The sequence below is a fragment of the Borostomias antarcticus genome, assembly GCF_949987555.1.
Source record: "Borostomias antarcticus genome assembly, chromosome: 3".
Classification (NCBI taxonomy): domain Eukaryota; kingdom Metazoa; phylum Chordata; class Actinopteri; order Stomiiformes; family Stomiidae; genus Borostomias; species Borostomias antarcticus.
Window position 1 is genome coordinate 15332223 of NC_140236.1, and position 22370 is coordinate 15354592.

Below are 22370 nucleotides of genomic sequence, written 5' to 3' on the forward strand. Positions count from 1 at the left end.
CCTGCTAACACCCTGCCCAGCCAGCCTGCTAACATCCTGCTAACAACCCTGCCTAGCCAGCCTGCTAACACCCTGCCCAGCCAGCCTGCTAACATCCTGCTAACAACCCTGCCTAGCCAGCCTGCTAACACACCCTGCCCAGCCCAGCCTGCTCTGCCATCCATCCACCCCCCTCCTCCTGATGGTGCTCTTTTTTCCTGACCTGTAGTAATCAGCTAATGTGTGTGTGGCTGGCACTTAGCAGTGATTGGCTAACTGACACAAGCCGCGAGTCAGCCCTGCCTTTCATTCGCGATTCATCTTTACGTCTGTCTGTCTCTCTCTGTCTGTCTGTCTCTGTCTGTCTCTGTCTGTCTGTCTGTCTGTCTGTCTGTCTGTCTGTCTGTCTGTCTGTCTGTCTGTCTGTCTGTCTGTCTGTCTGTCTGTCTCTGTCTGTGGGTCGGTCTATCCCCTACAACACCAACATGTCTGTCTGTCCGTCGGGCAACCTGTCTGTCTGTCCGTCCCCCACAGCACCCTCACGTCCTCCGTCACGCACACTTCTCCGTCCGTCCGCCCGTCTCCGCGCGGCTCTAACGCTATCACCCCCCCACCCCCCCCACCCCCCCACCCACCCAGAACAACGATAACGAGACGCCGCTGCACTGCGCCGCCCAGTACGGCCACTCCCAGGTGGTGCGCCTGCTGCTGGAGGAGCTGACCGACCCCACCATGCGCAACAACAAGTTTGAGACGCCGCTGGACCTGGCCGCCCTGTACGGGCGCCTGGAGGTGGTCCGGCTGCTGCTCAGCGCCCACCCCAACCTGCTGGGCTGCAACACGCGCAAGCACACGCCGCTGCACCTGGCCTCGCGCAACGGACACCTGCCCGTGGTCGAGGTGCTGCTGGACGCCGGCATGGACATCAACTACGAGGTGTGTGTGTGTGTGTGTGTGTGTGTGTGTTTGTGTTTGGGGGCGCAAAGCTACGGGCAGTGCTGCCGTCGGGCGCTGTAATCCGCTAATCGACGGCTCTTCCGGCGCTAGTGTGAGTTTGAGCCCTTTCTGCTCCCAGTGTGACGGGAATGTTGTTGTGTTGTTTTTGTTTTTTTGCCGAGGCAAGTCTGTTTTCGCTCCTGCCGGTGGCCCCTGTGCCCCCTGTGCCCCCCCCACCTCCTTTTCTCTTGTCCTTTCTCTCCTCCTCCTCCCTCTCTCTTCTTCTCCTCTCTCTCTTTCCTCCTCCTCTCCCTCTCTCCTCCCTCTCTCCCTCTCTCTTCTTCTCCTCTCTCTTTCTTCTCCTCTCTCTCTCTCCACCCCTCTCCCTCTCTCTTCTTCTCCTCTACGGTGAGACTGGCGTGGTGTCTGGTCAGGAGGCCTTGACCGAGGCCCCCCTCTTCCAGACAGGTCTGAATGTAGCGTGGCCCCGCCGGCGCTCTGATTTCTGAACCAGATAATGGACCATGTTGAGGTGCCCGGGTAGAAATAGCTGCTCCAAGGTTGGACTCACGCTCAGGTCCGTGTGCTGTAGGAGAGGAAGGCTGCCTGCGTGACCTGGTTGATGGGGCAGGGCGGTGTGGTGGTGGGGGTGGGGTAGAAGGGCGGTGTGGTGGTGGTGGTCTACATAAAGGTTCACCTCTAACCCCAGCTGGGTGGAGGCACGACCACCGCCTAAGAATGCTCTTTGATGTCTATTGTGGCGGTTCATTGTCACTTATTATGGCGTGTCTGTGTGTGTCTGTGTGTGTCTGTGTGTGTGTGTGTGTCTGTCTGTGTCTATCTGTGTCTGTGTGTGTCTCTGTGTGTGTGTGTGTGTGTGTGTGTGTGTGTGTGTGTGTGTGTGTGTGTGTGTGTGTGTGTGTGTGTGTGTGTGTGTGTGTTGCAGACGGAGAAGGGCAGTGCTCTTCACGAAGCGGCTCTGTTTGGGAAGACAGATGTGGTACAGAAACTCCTGAGTGCAGGTCAGAAGACCACTGTACCACCGTCTAACTCTAACTACCCCCACCATCTACCCCCAACTACACCTAACTACCCCCACCATCTACCCCAACTACCCCTAACTACCCCACCATCTACCCCAACTACCCCTAACTACCCCACCATCTACCCCCTACTACCCCTAACTACCCCCAATTACCCCAACTACCCCACCATCTACCCCAACTACCCCAAACTACCCTTAACTACCCCTAACTACGCCCAACATCTACCCCTAACTACCCCCACCATCTACCCCCAACTACTACTGAAAAGAAGCTACACACTTTCTGAACTCACTAACCCTTTGCTCCCTCAACACGCCTCACCCCTTTGCTCCCTCAACACGCCTCACCCCTCTGCTCTCTCAACACGCCTCACCCTGGCGCTGCTGTCCTCCTAACCTTCTGCTCCCTCAACATGCCTCACCCCTCTGCTCCCTCAACACGCCTCACCCCGGCCCTGCTGTCCTCCTAACCTTCTGCTCTCTCAACATGCCTCACCCCTCTGCTCTCTCAACACGCCTCACCCTGGCGCTGCTGTCCTCCTAACCTTCTGCTCTCTCAACATGCCTCACCCCTCTGCTCCCTCAACATGCCTCACCCCTCTGCTCTCTCAACACGCCTCACCCCGGCCCTGCTGTCCTCCTAACCTTCTGCTCCCTCAACACGCCTCACCCCGGCCCTGCTGTCCTCCTAACCCTTTGCTCCCTCAACACGCCTCACCCCGGCCCTGCTGTCCTCCTAACCTTCTGCTCCCTCAACACGCCTCACCCCGGCCCTGCTGTCCTCCTAACCTTCTGCTCCCTCAACACGCCTCACCCCGGCCCTGCTGTCCTCCTAACCTTCTGCTCCCTCAACACGCCTCACCCCGGCCCTGCTGTCCTCCTAACCTTCTGCTCCCTCAACACGCCTCACCCCGGCCCTGCTGTCCTCCTAACCTTCTGCTCCCTCAACACGCCTCACCCCGGCCCTGCTGTCCTCCTAACCCTTTGCTCCCTCAACACGTCTCACCCCGGTGCTGCTGTCCAGGCATCGACGTGAACATGGTGGACTACAAGGGCCTGACGGCGCTGGACACGGTCAGGGAGATGCCCTCGCAGAAGAGCAGCCAGATCGCTGCCCTCATCCAAGGTAACAGGTCCAGGAGGAGGACCAACCAGGCGCTCAGAAAGGGGGATAAATCGGTAGCGTTGTGGTGGGCGCTCTAGGATATCAGGGAACGGAGGTAGCTTAAAAAAAGAACTTGATCCATGCACTCACATCAAGTAGTCAGGAGGGAAGTGATCATTTTAAAAAGCCGTTAATATGTTGGGCTTGCATAATTAAAAATGTCGACGCGTTTTTAGCCTGGTCGGTCTTCATCAGTCCTGTTGTAGAACGAAAGATCAGAAGAGTCGGTCGGTTTCCATTCCGATTGATGGCGTTTGGATCATGATGTGACCGCCCCCCTCTCTCTCCCGTAGGTTACATGGCTGGAAACCCCCCAGATTTGTCTCTGCCCCCCCCGCCGGTCCCGCCCCCCCAGGAGAGCCCCAGCCCGCGGAGGAAGGGTAGCGTTAGCTAGCCGCACATTAGCACTTGTTGAGTTATTTGTTGAGTTCTGTTCTCTCTGTGCACAAATCTGTTAAAGAGAGCTTGGGTGTTTATTAGAGCGTGTGTGTGTCTCCCTGTGTGTGTGTGTCCCTGTGTGTGTGTGTGTGTGTGTGTGTGTGTGTGTGTATATATGTATATGTATGTGTATGTGTATGTGTATGTGTATGTGTATGTGTATGTGTGTGTGTGTGTGTGTGTGTGTGTGTGTGTGTGTGTGTGTGTGTGTGTGTGTTGCAGGGGAGCTGGAGCAGGTGAGTGAGCTGATCTCGGGGCTGGCTCCGGGCCCTGAGGAGGAGAGTCCGTACGAGGCCCTGTACGAGGCCACCTCCTGCCACTCCCTGCACTCCCTGGACAGCCTGGCCAGCGGGAAGTCCTCCGACAGGGACTCCGGACGGCCGGACAGCGAAGCCGGCAAGGTTAGCACGCTTACGCACACCACAGGACTACCTGAATTACACACACACACACACACACACGGCATGGGAGATTGTTCAGTGACATTTGCCTGCCTGCATGTGAAGCTGTAATCCTCCACTAGAGGGCGACGGTCCTCCACCTGACTGGCCTCCACATCCTGCATGTGTTGCACAAAGCTGCCCTCTGTGTTCGCTGTGTCTCCTACATCCTTCTGTTGTCCAACCACAGAGAGAGCGTCTGGCCCCCCCACCCCACCCCGCCCACCCCGCCCCCAGCCACGAGGAGGAGCTGAGCTCAGAGGTGAGGAGGACCGAGGAGACACACACACACCCCTGATCCCCATAGTGGATACAATACCTCAGTCCGCTCCGGACACCAGATACATTTGTTAGGGTGTTTTCACACCAGGGGTTTTATTCCGAAATTGATTGTGTTTCCCTCGTATTACGATTCATTTTGGCATGTGTAAACATAGAAACTGCAACCGGTTCCGCAACAAACCAACCGTGACGAGCCCACCTGGAGAAGGTGGTCTCCTGGAGAGGGTGGTCTCACCTGGAGAGGGTGGTCTCTCTACCTGGAGAGGGTGTTCTCGTCTCCCACCTGGAGAGGGTGGTCTCGTCTCCCACCTGGAGAGGGTGGTCTCGTCTCCCACCTGGAGAGCGTGGTCTCATCTCGATTCAAGCGTTCTCCCTTACGATTCAGTTGTGGTCTGAAAGCATCTGGCCCTCAAAACGAAAGCTAGCCGGAAACCAACTCCTACGCTATCGCAAACATTGCCGTAGCCTACATGTGGACTCACTACTGTCGCAACCACAACACTGGCCGAGCAGAATGTTGTCGTCAAAAGTATAGGAGCTAACATTACGTACGTCTCCTGTCTAGATTTCTGCACACTGCATAATACGCACTTATACTTATGTAGGTTTTATTCGCCATTCGAAAATACATCCACGTCCGTCACATATTATGTTCCTACCGAAACCGCACATAGGTTCCCGCCCCTGTTACAACAACTCTGTATTTTGCATGTACAGTATGTACACACGAAAGTACCATAACCTACCCATGATGAATGTATAGCCTTCTATTCTTCTATTGAAAATGAACATCCCGCAAGCCCCTCTATTCTGACCAATCAGAAGGCTGTCTGCAAGCGAAGCGTATTGGAGGCGTGTTCAGAACTGATCCGTCTCGATTGGGTATTCTGCTGTGTGAACACAAACTGGAACTAAGGATAGTTGCAACATTGTATCAATTTTGTTCTGATTCCCCTTGAAAAATAGGTTTGAAAACACCCTTAGTTTCAGATCTTAATAATTACAGATACAGATGAGATTAGCTCTCCATAGAGGTCCAGTGGAGAGTAGCTTGGCAGCAGAGTGGAACCAGGTTGTTATTCTGTCTGTCACTGTTGACATGGGGGGGGGGGCTGAGCTAAATGGATCTCAGCCACTTAAAATGTCAGACCTGTCAACCCCCCCCTTCCACCATCCGCTCAAATCAAACAGCTCTCTCATGAATATGAATGTGAGAGCAGCACGGAGGGCGTGAAGCAGCAGGGTTGGAGCTAGGAGTGAAATGGAAAGGCTCTGGCTATGAGGAGGAAGAGAAGCGGTTCAGGCTACGTTTGTATGTCTGAGCTGGACCAGGCTACGTCCTGGAGCTCAGCTGGACCAGGCTGTGTCCCGGAGCCGGTGTCAGGGCAGACTACGGCTTGGCTGTGACTGACAAGGCCAGGGGACGCGGCGAAAAAGCCAACAACTCGTCATGGAAAATGCCAGATGCCGGTGTCAGGATTCTGACATGGCGGTGCTGTTTTGAAATACACTGGCTGCCTTGTCACACCCCCTTAATGATACAGGTCAGGCGCTGTTTACCCACGGGCCGGCAGAACCACATTCTCTCCTCCCTCGCAGGTCTGGGCCTGACGACTGAGCTGAATAAATATTTAGTGTTCTGGTTCTAAACCCTTATCTCATCTTACATTACTGTACATTACATTACAGTCATTTAGCAGCCGCCTTTATCCAAAGCGACTGACAATAATTACATTTGTAGGTGGTGTTCTACTACTCACCAGAACAAGTGCATCTACTTTCTACACAAGGGACCTGGAGCATAATCTAGTGCTGAAGCCAAAGTGCAAGAATAGCAAAATATAAAAACAATAGGTGCTTAAGAGGGAGGATGGTTGTAGTACTTCTTGAAGAGGTGAGTTTTGAGCCTGTGGTGAAAGATGGGCAGCGACTGTCCTGACGTCAGTGGGCAGTTCATTCCACCACTGCGGGCCAGAGTACAGAGGACAGAGAACAGCCGTGATCGTGTCGATCGCGGTAGCAGGTAGCAGAGCGTAGCGGTCAGGGGGCGGGGGGGGTAGAGTTTGACCATGGCCTAGTGGTAGAAGACACACACACACGTACACACACACACTCATCTCTCATCCCTCTTCCTCCCCCCCAGGCGCTGTACGTCAACAGCCGTGTTGAGGAGAGGGCAGAGCCAGTGGAGGAAGAGGAGGACCACACGTACGAGCTGCTGCTGTCGGCCCAGACCAGGGTCCCCCTGCCCCCCCACGACCCCCACCACCCCCCGGCCAGCACAGGTACGGCCACCAGGACACGCTGGGGGACGAGTGAATGGACCGCACTTACACAGCGCCTTTCTACCTTAACGGACAAAGCGCTTCACAATGGCCTCCTTCACCCATTCACACACACATTCACACACACATTCACACACCAGTGGAGGCCCGCTGCCATGCAAGGTGCTAGCCGGGTAATTAGGAGCAATTTGGGGTTCAGTGTCTTTGCCCAAGGACACTTCAACATGTGGCCAGGAGGAGCCGGGATTTGAACCGCCAACCGCCTACGATCATTGGACGACTCGCTCTACCTCCTGAGCCTCACACACACACACACACACACACACACACACACACACACACACACACACACAGTAGCGCTCAGGAGGGACTGGGGGAAGAGGTGATGGATTGTGGTAATATTCTCTCTGCTCTACTTTCCGCTCCCAGAACACACCTGCTCTTCGTTTGGTGCCTCGTTCTGGGTCTTGGGGGAGTTTTTCCGGTTCTGCTGTGTTTGCAGCTCGATGGTGTTCAAGTCTTTGTCACGCACACGGGTACACACACTGCTCCACTCTGTGCAACATTCCTCATTCCTCATTCCTAGCAGGATTACAGAGGGGTTTAAAGGGAGGGAGGTTTTTGTGTCTGTGGGTGGGGGGGGGGGGGGGGTGGGAGTTCGTTGCTGTCTCCTGTATGGCTGTGACTAGCTAGCCCTCTAGTCGGCACGGCAACCGCGCGTAACGGCCACACGTCACGTAAGCCCCCCCCTCCTGGGCGGCGGCCGAGTGGCGAGGAGTGTGATTGGATTAAAGGGGATTTCATTAGCGGGGTCGCCGTGATTTCTGGTCGTTAACCGCAACGTCTTAAAAGGTTCCCCTCCGGTCGTCCAGGGTTAGGGTCCAGACCCGTCTGGATCACTGGAACTCAGCAGGAAGTCATTAAAGCGTCATGGCCGCCGGGCGCTGAGTCCGGAGTCCTTCTGTATTCAGAGAAATGACTGCGGAAAAAATAAATACTGCGTCTAAATACTGCCTCCACACTCATTCACATTCACTCTCCTGTCCCCAGTCGGGGCGCAACGTTAGGAAATCGTTATCGGAACGTCTGATTGATATTAATCACAGAATTGTGTTTGAGCAGGGGTGGAGTGAGGCGCATGGCCTTTTATATCGTCTGTGATTGGCTGTTCACTTTGCATAAAGTCACCCCCAGAATCTAGAGATCCACACACCTGAGTGGAATAAAGGTGGAGAGGAATTGTCTTGGGTGTTGTGATCGTTACCACGACCTTGCCACTTCCTAATGGTTAACTGCTCTCTCCCTCTTTCTTTCCTCCTTTCCTCCTTTCCTTCTCTCTTTCTTTCTTTCTTTCTTTCTTTCTTTCTTTCTTTCTTTCTTTCTTTCTTTCTTTCTTTCTTTCTTTCTTTCTTTCTTTCTTTCTTTCTTTCTTTCTTTCTTTCTAGAAGAGAACGCCCCGTCTTCGATCAGCGTCTTACCTCAGGTACGTACGTCCGACCCCTCCTCACGCGTCTCTCCATCTCTCCGTTTGCATCTCTCTGGGGTGACCTCTACATCCTGTATCCACTTGCACAGATCTGTAGGAGATTGGACAGGTGTAAGCGAGATGCTAATAGCTCACCCCTGCCCTCTGAAAGGCTAGTGGTAATTTGCTGCTCGGCTTCTGTTCAAGGGTCCAATCTAACCAAGTTCTGGTTCTGAGGTTTGGATCAGGGGTTGCGTGTGTGTGTGTGTGTTGTGATCGTATTTTAGACTTGTCTAGTCCAAAGATTTACCAAGATACGTTCAAAAGGTTGAGTCTGGTTTATTGAATGAAATCAAATACTTGCGCAAGGACTTCCTGAACAACGCAAACAAAGGTGGTTTGTCAGAGAAGTGAAGTCAGTCACTTCTGCCCTGGCTTATATTCAGTCTATGCGTCATCGTGAGGGGACGGATATCACACAGTGAAAGGAAGGAATGTGGGATGAAACTCACTTTGACAAAGGTCTGAGAAGGACAAGGTGTGGCCTTTCTGACTTGGACAAAAGAGCGAGGCAGAGCTATGCAGAGTGTGTTTACAATCACAAAAGGGGGGGGAGAGTTGGTGTTTTACATTAGACTGAAACTGGGGTTTTGCAGGGGACTTGGGGGGAGGTGATAATTACAAAGACAAAGGCTTAAGGCGTTTGGATGTAAATTCCTGGACAATCCCTCATTTGTGCCTGAACAGGCACACAAAAATAAAATATAAAATCCAAACACAGTGTAAACAGTCAGCTATGCTATACATGTGGAAAGGAAATAATCTCTCCACTAGGTGGAAACTTTAATTATTTTCTCTCAACGTGCAAAATCACACACCAAAACCCCTTGCTTCAGAAATTTGACAGGAAACAAGATAAAAAAATTGACATGATTATATACTATTTATAGTCTAAGAGTGGACAACCATTCACCAAAAAACAAACTTGATTAAACAAGGCAAAAAAAAGATAAAATGGTTACCAGTGTAAGAGGGGCAAAAAACCTCTTGGTCAATTTAGAGGAAAAACCCAAACTTATTTATCAACTCATGTTTCAACAATTGCAACTCTTGTAAACAAATATGATATTTTCCAGATTATTTCAAAGTTCATTAACTCTTGTGAGGAGGTGACCGGCAAGGTCAGTCTCCGATTGCTCATCAGAGGAGAGGAGAGTGTGGCGGTGACTGTCAAGGTCACTCTTGTTCACAGTGTATCCCAACAGTCATTTAGGTGACACTTCTCTTTTGGGCAATAGAATGTCATTTGGGGAATGCAAGGCGTCTTCTCTTCTAGATCGCAACTTCAATGTCACGTTGCTTGAAATCAGTTATGTTCAATGTTAGTGTGTGCAGGTGTGTGTGCGTGTGTGGTGCATCTTGTGAGGAGGTGACCAGCAAGGTCATTTTTCCTCCGATTCCTCGTCAGAGGAGAGGACAGTGTGATGGCCCATGGTTTTGGCCTCTGAGCCCTCTGGTTCAGCTGCATTCTGATCTCCTGGTGTTTGCGATCCCTTGGTGGACCGTCCTCTGCTGCTTGGACCCGTCGGCAATGGCTTGCATGGGTCCAACGAAGTCCTCTCAGATCGCTGTCTGCGTGATGAGTAGAAACTGGTACGGCCCGAGCCACCTCGGCGAGTTCCAGCTCCTTCGTCTGTGGTCGTGGATTAGGACCCAATCCCCAGGAGAGATGTGATGCAGGAACCCCTCCTTAGCCTCAGGAAATGGCGGTCCTCACTCTGTTGGAGACATCTGTTAACATCCTCCGCCACCCCTGTTTTGAAACATGATCTGGCCCGTGGGCTAGTTCGAAAGCATAATGAAAACATGAACGAGGTAGTACAGGTTTGTCATTAGGCCCTAGATACAGGTTAGTTTGGTGGTGGAAATGTGCACTTAGTCCTTCATTTCTTTTTCTCCGCAGGTGGAGCAGATGCTTGTAGGTCAGAAATGTCTCTGCGCTCCCGCCTCCAGCACAGGCTGATGAAGTGCTCCGTCTGTGGATCCACAGATGAGAGAGAGACAAACAGAGACAAAACAGAAGAGCAAAAGAGAGTCCTCTGGTCTGGTCTCCCTGTTCCCCTCTTTGGTCAGGAACGGTTATTCAAAATCTGTTGGAGATTCTCAGAAATATGGTTAAGCGCAAGCTCCTGCTTTTGGGGAAAAATTGTTATTATTCTGTCAGGAAAACTTAAACAGGGTGACTGTTCAAGTGTCATTTAGAGCCAGTCTGTAGTAGCCTACAGTGACATCAGGGGCAGCGTTAGAATGACTTCAACACGCCCAGTCCCCAGTCATGATCAAGGCAATTGGGTTTGGTTCTGGCATTTCTCTCACGATTTTATGAAAATAAAATAACCATATTCTCGCCTCAACAAAACAACACCCCCTAAGGGTGAAAGCAAAAAATTTCCTGAAGTCAGGATAAAAGTAGAGATGAGGCAAAGAAAATGACACTAAAATGAATTGGCTTCATTTACAATTAACTAATCAAAACACTCCATCAAAGCTTCATTTGTATAGCTAAAATTTGTATATCTAAACCCTCCCTCTTCTGCATTTGAGGACAGAGTATTTGGGCACTGCTCCTGTTTCATACTTATCTGTCGCTCACAGTGAGTTGGTGACATGGCGTTGGTCTGCATCTCACGAACCCCAGATCGCCCATCTGTAGGGAAACAGGCCAGTAATCTCCATCTCCACCTCCGGTGTCCTGTGCCCGTCTCCTGGTTCGGCATTCACCCATCACTCCCGGAACGACAGTTGTCTGTAAAAAACCACTCAGAAAAAACACTCAGGCCCGATGAATGTGCCTTAAACTATAAACATGAGATATTTAACATACTCATTTAAAAAATATATATAATTGGGTTATGAGATGGTGCATTCAGATTAAGATACTGGCAACCCTTATCTATTCCCCCCACTATTATGCACAAACCCTTATGTCTTAAGCTACATATCAGAAAGAGAGACAAAACAAACAACAGTTAATCAGACCAACAGCAGGTTCCAATGTCCACAGGAAGGCATGATCCAGGCTCCTCAAAGACCTGCCGCCCAGGGTCCATAGCACCTGAAAATTAAGACTCAAAACACAGACTGGGTTCAATAGCAGAGGAGAAGGCCTAATGCCAGCTCCTCAAAAAACACATTGTCATTATATGAATGAAAATTCATACAGTAGAAATGCATAAAACGAACAGCTTATGGCCATTCATTGACTATTGAAACAAAACTCCTGAATCAAACACCTATTCAACCCTGTCAGACTTTTGAGTTCGCTCTACATCTATTTTATCCTGTTTATTTACCTTAAAAATTAAAACTCTCTATCTTGGCTAGTTTAAAATCACCCTTATGGGTTGTTCAAGGGAAGTCCAGCAGGTGGCGCTCGACTTCAAAATCGGAGGCTCTTCCTTCCGGACCTGTTCGGACAAATACCTCGTAGAAAGAAGGGGCGTGGCTAATGGCGCAACAAGTCGAGGGGGGGAATCTAATTTTAAATCAGAGTTATTCTGCTGGGGAAAATGGTGGAGAGACTGTTTGCTGAATCTCCTTATCTTTCCTGCCTGACCTAAAAAAAAAAAACTCTCTCGTTCTACTCTCCCAAATCTTAAAAACAGACCAGTCTAGAGAATCAACAGGCTTTTCCCTTAACCCTCTAGCTGAGCCCGAATCTTAGAATTTAACACTAAAATGTCAGATGTGGATGTAAGAAATCGAAAATACTTTAGCACATAACGAAATTCTGCCAACAAACGCTCGCAGAGTAATGCTTCAGCGCAACAATCTTCTCAGGCTAGCAGTAGAATCCTGTGACCTCCTCTAGCATATCTTAATAACTAGTGTTACAGGGACACCTGGTGGTGATCCCAAAATGTTGCATGTATGACCCGGATGTGGTCTTTGGTTGTGCGCGGGGAAATTTAAAGAAACAAATCCCAAATAATCACGACGCAGCCTAAAAAAACCCCAAAACAGCAACGAAAGGAAACCTTATAGTTAACTCACGGCGGGAAAGAATACAATTTCGAAAGAAACACACATTAAGACATTAAATTCGCTTAGTACTCACTCAGTCAGGAATCTCTTTGTTCTCCCTCTGGCTCAAGGCGGATCACCGGGAGTTGTTTTCCGGCGTCTCCTAGGCAACCAGTTAGCTAGCCTACTGGGAATCTAGCAGAAATTTAACAGTCTAAAAAGGGTACAAAACAATACTTTACCTGGATCCATGGCGCGCATAACAAACAATACAATCAAGAGCCGAGGCTCAAAAATGCAATCAAAAATCCCACTGAGCCGGCGAAAAATAGCGCTTAGACAAACATAAAGACAACACAACCCCGTTCGGGGACAAAAAACAGACACTCCGGAGGTTAGCTGGTAATCGCACTCACTGCGAACTTCAACCCATTTGGAAATCGCACTCACTGCGAACTTCAACTCATTTGGAAATCGCACTCACTGCGAACTTCAACTCATTTGGAAATCGCACTCACTGCGAACTTCAACCCTGTGGGAATCGCACTATCTGCGAACTTCACTCTGTGGAAATCGCACTATCTGCGAACTTCAATCCTGTGGAAATCGCACTATCTGCGAACTTCAATAGGTTCCCTTCTGTGCTAATTCTGGAACATCGAGCTAAAGCAACCCAAAACGTTATCCTAGAAGTGCACTTTCACTTCTTAACTACAGCCGAGCCGACAAACAATCTAAACTGTAGTCTACATCAACTGTAAGGGAGCGAGTCCCAACCCCAAAATTACACCTCTTTTGAAGAGAACCCCCGGTAGCCTAAACAAGGACGAAGTCAAAACGACAATACGATATAAATATGTATATTGCTGTTCACATCTCCTTGGATAGTTACTTACTTAATACCCACGCTGGGGTTTCCTGTTTTCAACCAATCCAGACCAACACAACTGAACCAAATCAAGGCAAATACAACTCAGAACCACAAGAGGGTTCGTTTAAACGTACCTGTGAGCCTCAGGAATCCAGTGGCAGAACTGAGGAAATAATCTCGGCATGCGCTCTGGCGCAAGAGAGAAAATTGATTTTCCAAGCCCATATGGACCGACACGTCTGTCGATCAGTCCTATCCACTGGAATCCCGGCAACACGCAGGTAGTCCTCCCAGATCATCCGCGTCGCCAAACTGTGATCGTATTTTAGACTTGTCTAGTCCAAAGATTTACCAAGATACGTTCAAAAGGTTGAGTCTGGTTTATTGAATGAAATCAAATACTTGCGCAAGGACTTCCTGAACAACGCAAACAAAGGTGGTTTGTCAGAGAAGTGAAGTCAGTCACTTCTGCCCTGGCTTATATTCAGTCTATGCGTCATCGTGAGGGGACGGATATCACACAGTGAAAGGAAGGAATGTGGGATGAAACTCACTTTGACAAAGGTCTGAGAAGGACAAGGTGTGGCCTTTCTGACTTGGACAAAAGAGCGAGGCAGAGCTATGCAGAGTGTGTTTACAATCACAAAAGGGGGGGGAGAGTTGGTGTTTTACATTAGACTGAAACTGGGGTTTTGCAGGGGACTTGGGGGGAGGTGATAATTACAAAGACAAAGGCTTAAGGCGTTTGGATGTAAATTCCTGGACAGTGTGTGTGTTTGTGTGTGTTGTGTGTGTGTGTGTTGTGTATTCATGCTGTTCCTTAGGCCGGTTGTCTGGCCCAGTGTTGTGGCGGTGAAAGACTCCCAGGGATCCTCCGAGCGTGAATGGAGAGCGTGGCGGTCAGTCAGTGGTCATCCTCCCCAGGGCACCTCTCCTCTGGGAGTGTGAATCTGTCCAGTCTGCTGTCATCTACGGTCTCCCTATTCAGTGGTTGGCTAGTCAAAGTTTTGAGAGTGCCTGCCCTTTTCCAAACAGTCTTCAACCGAGAGGAGAGTTCTCCTCTCTCTATCTTTGTCCCCCCTCTCCTCTCCTCAGCTGTGACTGGGGGTCCCGGTAAAGCTGTCCCCACTATTTATGATCTTATCACATCTGATCCTATCATATCTGATCCTATCATATCTGTATTTATGATCTGGTTTTTATGGTCCCGTTAGTCGAGGTTTTATTAGGGTTGTCCACACCTGCGTTCCCCTCATGTCTCCGCGTCTCTCCGTCACCTAACGAGTTGTGTTCTCAGGGCTCTAATTGGCCGCCGTCTGAGCCAATCTACATGGGATGGCGCTCACTCAGCTACCTGTCACCGCCGACAGCCAACAGGCTCTCTCCGCCCGACGCCGGACAGACCGCCCCATTTAGGATCCTCTAATCACCTGATTAGGTCGAGGCGGCACGGTGGCGCAGTATGTAGCTCTGTCGCCTTGCAGCAAGAAGGTCTGATTCCCCTTCTGTGCGGCGTTTGCATGTTCTCCCTGTGTTCGCAAAGGGTTCCCCCCATAAAGAACCCGATACGGAAAAAAAACATGCAGAAGAACAGGTAGCTAACGGCGTACGGGAGCAGGACAGGAGCGCTTGGTTGTCCCCCGGGCGCGTTGCACGCTGCCTACTGTCTGCTCCCAGCTGACCTTGGGGGAAGGATGACGAGATGGGTTAAGAGCAGGAGAAGAGTTTCATCGGCGATCCTAATGTCTGTCTGTGTGTGTGTGTGTGTGTGTGTGCGTGCGTGCGTGCGTGCGTGGCGTGCGTGCGTGCGTGCATGTGTGTGTGTGTCCACTTCTCATGTGATGTGATGGGAGTGAATGAAGACGGTAGGAGTCTTTGGTGTGACTGACAGCTGTACGGTGTCTCTGATCTCTCCCCCCTCCGGTCTCTCCTCCTCCCGCAGGGGAGACCTACCGCCCCCAGCGAGCTCCGCCCCCCGGGCCAGAGGGGAGACACGCTGCAGCCCCCCGCACCTCCAGCGCCGGGCCCCGGACGGACCGCCCTGCCAGCCCCGGGAGGTGAGCCCCTTCACCCACCGCACGCGGGTAGACTCAGTCCTTCCTCTGCAGTAGAACCCTGGCAATAGAACCCACCGCACGCGCGTAGACTCAGTCCTTCCTCTGCAGTAGAACCCTGGCAGCCTGGCAGTGGAACCCACCGCACGCCCGTAGTCTCAGTCGTTCCTCTGCAGTAGAACCCTGGCAGTAGAACCAACCCCACGCGTGTCACGCTCTGGAACCACAAATGGTGTCTGTAACTTGACCAACCCTATGACCCGGTCAGCAACAGCAGGGAGCAGATCACCTGTCATACACACACACACACACACACACACACACACACACACTATGGTAGAATTTTAACTTGCTCTGTGATTGTACCAGCATTTTAGTGATGGCACCAACAATGGTAGAAGACTAGAGTCTACAGGATGTCAGGGAAGTCGATTACTAACAATGAACAGACACAACAAGGTTTGTGCTGGACAGAGATCTATGGGTGAAGGGTCAACCCTCTTCAGATTGTTCAGTGATGAGATGGACAGAGGGATCATTAAGGGGTGTATATCCACTACCAGTATACAGGGGGGAGGGCGGTTTGGGTGGAGGGGGTGGGGGGGGTCTGGCCTGCTGGATCCCAGCCCAGGCATGGAATCAGTAATGTGAGAGATTGGTATTTGCGTTCGCAGAGTGAGATTGGCTGGGCTGGATTAATGCTGACAGGGCATTGGCTGATTGGCGTTCCTGAGAACGGGCAGCTTGGTGCTCCTGAGAACGGGCTGCTTGGTGCTCCTGAGAACGGGCTGCTTGGTGCTCCTGAGAACGGGCTGCTTGGTGCTCCTGAGAACGGGCAGCTTGGTGCTCCTGAGAACGGGCTGCTTGGTGCTCCTGAGAACGGGCTGCTTGGTGCTCCTGAGAACGGGCTGCTTGGTGCTCCCCGCTGAGGGGCTCGTTTGGCGGAGCAGAATCCTGGATCACATTTTACACCGTAGCTCCGTCTAAGAACCCCGTTCCCAACAGAATTGAAATCATCTCTCTCTCTCTCTCTCTCTCTCTCTCTCTCTCTCTCTCTCTCTCTCTCTCTCTCTCTCTCTCCCCCTCCCTCTCTCTCTCTCTCACTCACACACACACCCACACCAATCACATCATAAGTTATTCATTAGAAAAGGCGTATTTTCTCATCTCTGACGACACTCACATTTGCATATTCACTCTCCCACTCGTACACACGCTTGTTAGACAAGAAGGATATGAGGATGGACACACACACATGCACACACACTCTTAGAGAACAGTGCAGCTTGTTTTGGTCATTTCCATGTGAAAGTCTTCCAGCATGCATCTGTCTGCTCTCCTCTTCTCTCATCTTCCTCTTCTCTTCCCCCTCCTTCTCTTCTCAATCCTCTTCTCTCTCTTCTTCTTTTCTCCCTGCTACTCTCGTCTTCTCCAACCCCCTGTTGTGGTGAGCGTGAACCTCAGGTTGGGGTTGAGTTCCCAGGGTGGGGTTGAGTTCCCAGGGTGTGGTTGAGTTCCCAGGGTGGGGTTGAGTTCCCAGGGTGGGGTTGAGTTCCCAGGGTGGGGTTGAGTTCCCAGGGTGGGGTTGAGTTCCCAGGGTATGGTTGAGTTCCCAGGGTGGGGTTGAGTTCCCAGGGTGGGGTTGAGTTCCCAGGGTGGGGTTGAGTTCCCAGGGTGGGGTTGAGTTCCCAGGGTGGGGTTGAGTTCCCAGGGTGGGGTTGAGTTCCCAGGGTATGGTTGAGTTCCCAGGGTGGGGTTGAGTTCCCAGGGTGGGGTTGAGTTCCCAGGGTGTGGTTGAGTTCCCAGGGTGTGGTTGAGTTCCCAGGGTGTGGTTGAGTTCCTAGGGTGGGGTTGAGTTCCCAGGGTGTGGTTGAGTTCCTAGGGTGGGGTTGAGTTCCCAGGGTGTGGTTGAGGTGTGGTTGAGATCCCGGGGTGTGGTTGAGTTCCCAGGGTGTGGTTGAGGTGTGGTTGAGTTCCCAGGGTGTGGTTGAGGTGGGGTTGAGTTCCCAGGGTGTGGTTGAGGTGTGGTTGAGTTCCCAGGGTGTGGTTGAGGTGGGGTTGAGTTCCCAGGGTGTGGTTGAGGTGTGGTTGAGTTCCCAGGGTGTGGTTGAGCTGGGTTGAGTTCCCAGGGTGTGGTTGAGATCCCGGTCAGCAACAGCGCGGGTCAGCGGTCCGTCCTACAGCGCGCACGCACGTCAAGCCCAGCCGCACGGAGGTTCCCCCGCTCGCCGTCAGGGTAGCGAACCGCGTCCAGACAGTCCCGGGCGCCATGCACTGGCGTCGTCCCATATCCGGCCTCCTGCAGGTTCTCTGGCCCTGGCCGAGACGAGCGTCAGCATACGCCGCTCAGTAAGCGTGTTAGTTTGAACGTGGCGAGTGTCGAGTAAGAGTCAAGATTCTGTTTATTTTGCATGCTGGGAATTCGACCAGGGCGCACACCGATGAAGACGGCGCGGGACAGGGTGCCTCTGCTGTCGGCCGCCCAGGCCGCTCTCTGTTTCCGCCGTTCGTCACGTATGACCCCGACCCCGGGGGCGAGTTCCCGGCGTGCACTCTTGCACGTGTAGCCAGTGCATCCGTGGGTTCGGCGCCGGCGTCTGGAGTGACGTACGGAGTTAGAAATGTCCTCTAGTCGGGGCAACAGGAAGTAATCCCCCCCCCCCCCTCCTCCCCCACAATCCCCTGTGTGGGATTGACTTTGGACTGCACTCTGGGTGACATCAAACGGCGGCGTGGCGCTGAGCATGACATCACGGGTGAAAAGCGCGGTGCGGCCGAGCCAAGGGAAACATGCACCTCCTCCTCCTCCCGGGGAGCGAGATGAGATGAGATCACCGCCGCTATAAACCCCCACTAACAGCAGCATGGCTTCCATTAAAGACACACACTGCACTGGAAGTGTTTCCAGGCGCAGTGGTGTGTGTGTGTGTGTATGTGTGTGTGTGTGTGTGTGTGTGTGTGTGTGTGTGTGTGTGTGTGTGTGTGTGTGTGTGTGTGTGTGTGTGTGTGTGTGTGTGTGTGTGTGTGTGTGTGTGTGTGTGTGTGTGTGTGTGTGTGTGTGTGTGTGTGTGTGTGTGCGTGCGTGCGTGCGTGCGTGCGTGTGCGAGAGTGTGTGTTGGCTCGTCTGAATCGGAGCCATTTAGCTCGTTGGGCGTTCACACTCTCCAGCTGCCAAGGACAGGGGTGGGTGTTTGGCTGTGGCTCCCCTCCATGAGTTTGTTGTACACACACACACACACACGCGCGCGCGCATATCTTTCCGATCGCAGCTCTAAGCAGCTGGTGGCGGTGGTCAGAGAGAGGGCACAGCCCTGGGCGTTGCTCGGGACTCTGCCTCAGTGCAAACGGTCAGTAAACATCCAGGGCCCAGAGAGGGTCAGTAAACATCCAGGGCCCAGAGAGGGTCAGTAAACATCCAGGGCCCAGAGAGGGTCAGTAAACATCCAGGGCCCAGAGAGGGTCAGTAAACATCCAGGGCCCAGAGAGGGTCAGTAAACATCCAGGGCCCAGAGAGGGTCAGTAAACATCCTGGGCCCAGAGAGGGTCAGTAAACATCCAGGGCCCAGAGAGGGTCAGTAAACATCCAGGGCCCAGAGAGGGTCAGTAAACATCCTGGGCCCAGAGAGGGTCAGTAAACATCCTGGGCCCAGAGAGGGTCAGTAAACATCCTGGGCCCAGAGAGGGTCAGTAAACATCCTGGGCCCAGAGAGGGTCAGTAAACATCCTGGGCCCAGAGAGGGGCCCTGCCCGCTCCACCCCGCCTGACTCCGTTCCTCAGGACAGCTGAGGAGGCGGGGCCAACACAGACATCCATCCTTCACGCCGCCCACCTCGACGTTTCCCCTCGGGGTGCGCTGACGGACAGCCGGGCCCCGGCGGCGGCGGCGGTGGGCGGTTCCCGTGTGCAGACGTCCCCTCGGAGCTCTCCGCTCGCCAAGGCGGAACCTGACCCCTCCACCTGTCAGGTCACGCTGGCCCGCTGTGACCTCGCCGCCCCGTCACCGGACACCCAGCACGATCGTGCGCGTAGATCGCACATTGTTGACACACACTCACCCCCCCTCCTCTTCTCATACACACACACACACACACACACACACACACACACACACACACTTTCAGCATGTGTCAGAGAGCCTAATTATCAGTACTCCGGCTGTGCGTCAGGTTGCTGAGCTCCGAGTTTCCAGCAGCCGTCAGAGACAGACAGACGGACGGGTGGAGGGAGGGACGGAGGGAGGGACTGACTTACTCACACAGTCACTCCTCCGCCTGCTGGAGGGGTGTTAGCAGGGAGGGACAGAGGGGAGAGATTTTTCCAGGGTTTTTGGGCCAGAGGGAGTTTAAAGAGAGCAGAGAGGCTGAGCCTGGCTCCACTTCGTGCTCGCTGTGTGTGTGTGTGTGTGTGTGTGGGTGACGTGTCGGCTCCTCGGAAGGACGAGGCGGGGGAAAGAGAGGGTCGGTCGTGAGCGGGGTACCCCAATTATCTCCACAGCGCCGGCCGTTCGGGTCCTCGACACGCGCGGCGCTCTCACAGGAGAGGAGGGCTGAGGAAGTAAGTTTCTGTTTGAATGTGTCCTTAAATGCTTTTGTGTTGGTACCGTGCGTGTGTGTGTGTGTGCGTGCGCGTGTGTGTGCGCGTGTGTGTTTTGCGCGTGTATTCCGCTGTGTGTGTGAGAGAGCCCGGTGTGCGTTCTTGCTGTGCGTTGCTCAGTTGCCGCTTGTCTCCTGTTTCACTGCCTCCTGGATTCCCGGGGACGAGCCTCCGCGCCGCGCTGTCATTGGTCGGGAGGCTGGCCCCCTCTGAGAGGTGCTAGCGAGGCACATGCCCCCTCTGAGAGGCGCTAGCGAGGCACATGCCCCCTCTGGGAGGCGCTAGCGAGTCACACGGACAGCGGGAGAGGCTAACCAGCTACAAGCTGGGTCTGGAATTCTGTAACTCCCTCCACTAGTGTGAACAGCCTCCTTCTCTCTCTCTCCCTCTCTCTCTCCTAGCAGAAAACAATCACAGATCTGTTTCAGAGGTGGCGTGGGCAGTTTCATTTTAGCCCCTCGCTAGCTAGACGTCTCCCCTCAGTCTCCTTCGGCCTCCAGCCCTGACGCACCGCTCCTGTTCTCTCCGTCTCCTCTTCTCCTCTCCTCCTCTCCTCCTCCCCTCCTGTCCTCCTGTCCTCTCTCCAGACAAGGCGCTGCTGGGTCAGGACCTGGGCGCCGGCGTGCCCGAGCAGTTCACCGGTCTGCTGCACGGCTCGTCGCCTGTGTTCGACAGCAGGGAAGAGCCCTTCAGACTGCCGGGCGCTGGCGGAGGAGTAGCGCCGCCCACCCAGGGCCCAGAGCCGGCCCGACCGACCGAAGCCCCGGCCCCGGCCCCGCCCCCTCCCCTCTCACGACCCAGCATGGCCGCCATCCTGACAGACTGTGACCCCAAAGCCATCTACGCCACTGTGAACAAGGAGCCCCGGGATCAGCCGCCGCCGTCGTCCTCCGCCGCCGCCACGCCCGTGGGCAGGATGCGCCCCCCCGGGGACCTGAAGCTGGCGCGCAGCCTCTCCAAGTCCGACTCCGACCTGCTGGTGTCGCCCCCCAACGAGGAGGAGGCGGGGCTTGGCGGACGCAGCGAGTCGGTGTCCAACTGCAGCACGGCCAAGAAGAGGCTGGAGAAGTCGCCGTCCTTCACCTCTGAGTGGGACGAGGTAGGCCCTGCTTATTCAAACTCAACTCACAACTTTATTAATCCCCACAGTAGGGGCGATTAGTTACGAGAAGCTTGTTCACAGAGAAACACAGTAGATCAACAAGATACAAACAAATACACCTACAGTAGGCTGCGTTCTGAGTCACATACTTCCGTACTAGATAGTACGCCAAAAAAGGATGTAGTATGCTCCAATACATAGTGTGCCACATGCAGTATGGCAAAAATACCAGGATGTTCTACTACATCCGGTCATATTTTGCAGTATGCAAGGCAGCAGGTTTTCTGTCTATTCTGACCCACAATCCATTGCACAGCGGGAATTACGTCATGTGCGAGTCGTCACAGCTGTGGACAAATGTTGCTTTATGGAATGAAATGGTATGTCCCAATTGTATGCGTACTGAAATGGTATGTCCCAATTGTATGCGTACTGCATGCAAAGTACAAAGTAATTAACAGGTGTCGGGGGGGGGGGGACATAGACTGCACTTATATAGCGCTTTTCCACCTTAGCGGCACTCAAAGCGCTTTTCAATGGCCTCTCATTCACCCATTCACACACCAATGGTGGTAGCTGCCATGCAAGGTGCTAACCTGCTCATTGGGAGCAATTTGGGGTTAGGTGTCTTGCTCAAGGACACTTCGACATGTGGACAGTCGGAGCTGGGATTCGAACCACTGACCCTTCGAATCTTTGAACGACCCGCTCTACCAACTGAGCTACAGCCGCCCCTAGTAGACATTAGTAGACATTAATGGTCAGGACACACATCCCTTGTCTCACATGTAGGTAGGATAGTGTGTAGCACTGTGGGCTGTTTGGACTGCGAGGATGTTCAGTATAGCAGAGACCAGACTGGGGAGTAAAACAGAGGAAACTTTACAGTTTAACGTTACAGTGTTTTATTGTTGCCCTGAAACAGTCCGTCCACCGCTCAGCACTTACATGATCTCCGTTTGGGAAGGAGATCCGGAATCAGAGAGAAATGGAGAGAGAGAGGAAGAGAGAGAGAGCGAAAGAGGAGAAGAGAGATTAGTGGAGACAGGGATTAAAAAAACACTGATGAACAGAAAGAGTAACGGGAGAGATGAAGGGTTGGAAAGTAAGCTGGGAGAGAGGGAGGGAGGGAGAGAGAGGGGGGGAGGGAGGGAGAGGGGGGGAGGGAGAGAGGGAGGGAGAGGGGGGGAGGGAGAGAGGGAGGGAGAGGGGAGGGAGGGGGAGGGAGGGGGGGAGGGAGGGGGAGGGAGGGGGGGAGGGAGGGGGGGAGGGAGAGAGAGGGAGGGAGGGGGAGGGAGGGGGGGAGGGAGAGGGAGGGAGGGGGAGGGAGGGGGAGAGAGAGAGGGAGGGGGGGAGGGAGGGAGGGGGAGAGAGAGAGGGAGGGGGGGAGGGAGGGAGGGGGAGAGAGAGAGGGAGGGAGGGGGAGAGAGGGAGGGAGGGAGGGGGGGAGGGAGGGAGGGGGAGAGAGAGAGGGAGGGGGGGAGGGAGGGAGGGGGAGAGAGAGAGGGAGGGAGGGGGAGAGAGGGAGGGAGGGAGAGAGAGGGAGGGAGGGAGGGAGAGAGGGAGGGAGAGAGGGAGGGAGAGAGAGAGAGAGAGAGAGAGAGCTGGAGCAGACTGGTCTCCTCAGGTTGCCAGGGCTTCAGACTCCAACCTGAGCCCCCCTGGAGATGGACACACAAACACACACTCTT

General features: G+C 53.2%; 1 protein-coding gene across 1 annotated transcript in view; it reads left to right on the plus strand.

Moving 5' to 3' along the window:
• Nucleotides 1–22370, plus strand: part of LOC311307263 (ankyrin repeat and SAM domain-containing protein 1A) — a 95663-nt gene that overhangs the window by 24406 nt on the left and 48887 nt on the right. Inside the window, exons 5-16 of the mRNA XM_084436060.1 lie at nt 619–915; nt 1862–1937; nt 2985–3086; nt 3419–3505; nt 3786–3964; nt 4194–4265; nt 6429–6570; nt 8016–8053; nt 14872–14986; nt 17167–17332; nt 18762–19003; nt 20165–20676. Of these exons, the coding sequence (XP_084292186.1) occupies nt 619–915; nt 1862–1937; nt 2985–3086; nt 3419–3505; nt 3786–3964; nt 4194–4265; nt 6429–6570; nt 8016–8053; nt 14872–14986; nt 17167–17332; nt 18762–19003; nt 20165–20676 (2028 nt within the window). The remainder of the gene's footprint in view (nt 1–618; nt 916–1861; nt 1938–2984; nt 3087–3418; nt 3506–3785; nt 3965–4193; nt 4266–6428; nt 6571–8015; nt 8054–14871; nt 14987–17166; nt 17333–18761; nt 19004–20164; nt 20677–22370) is intronic.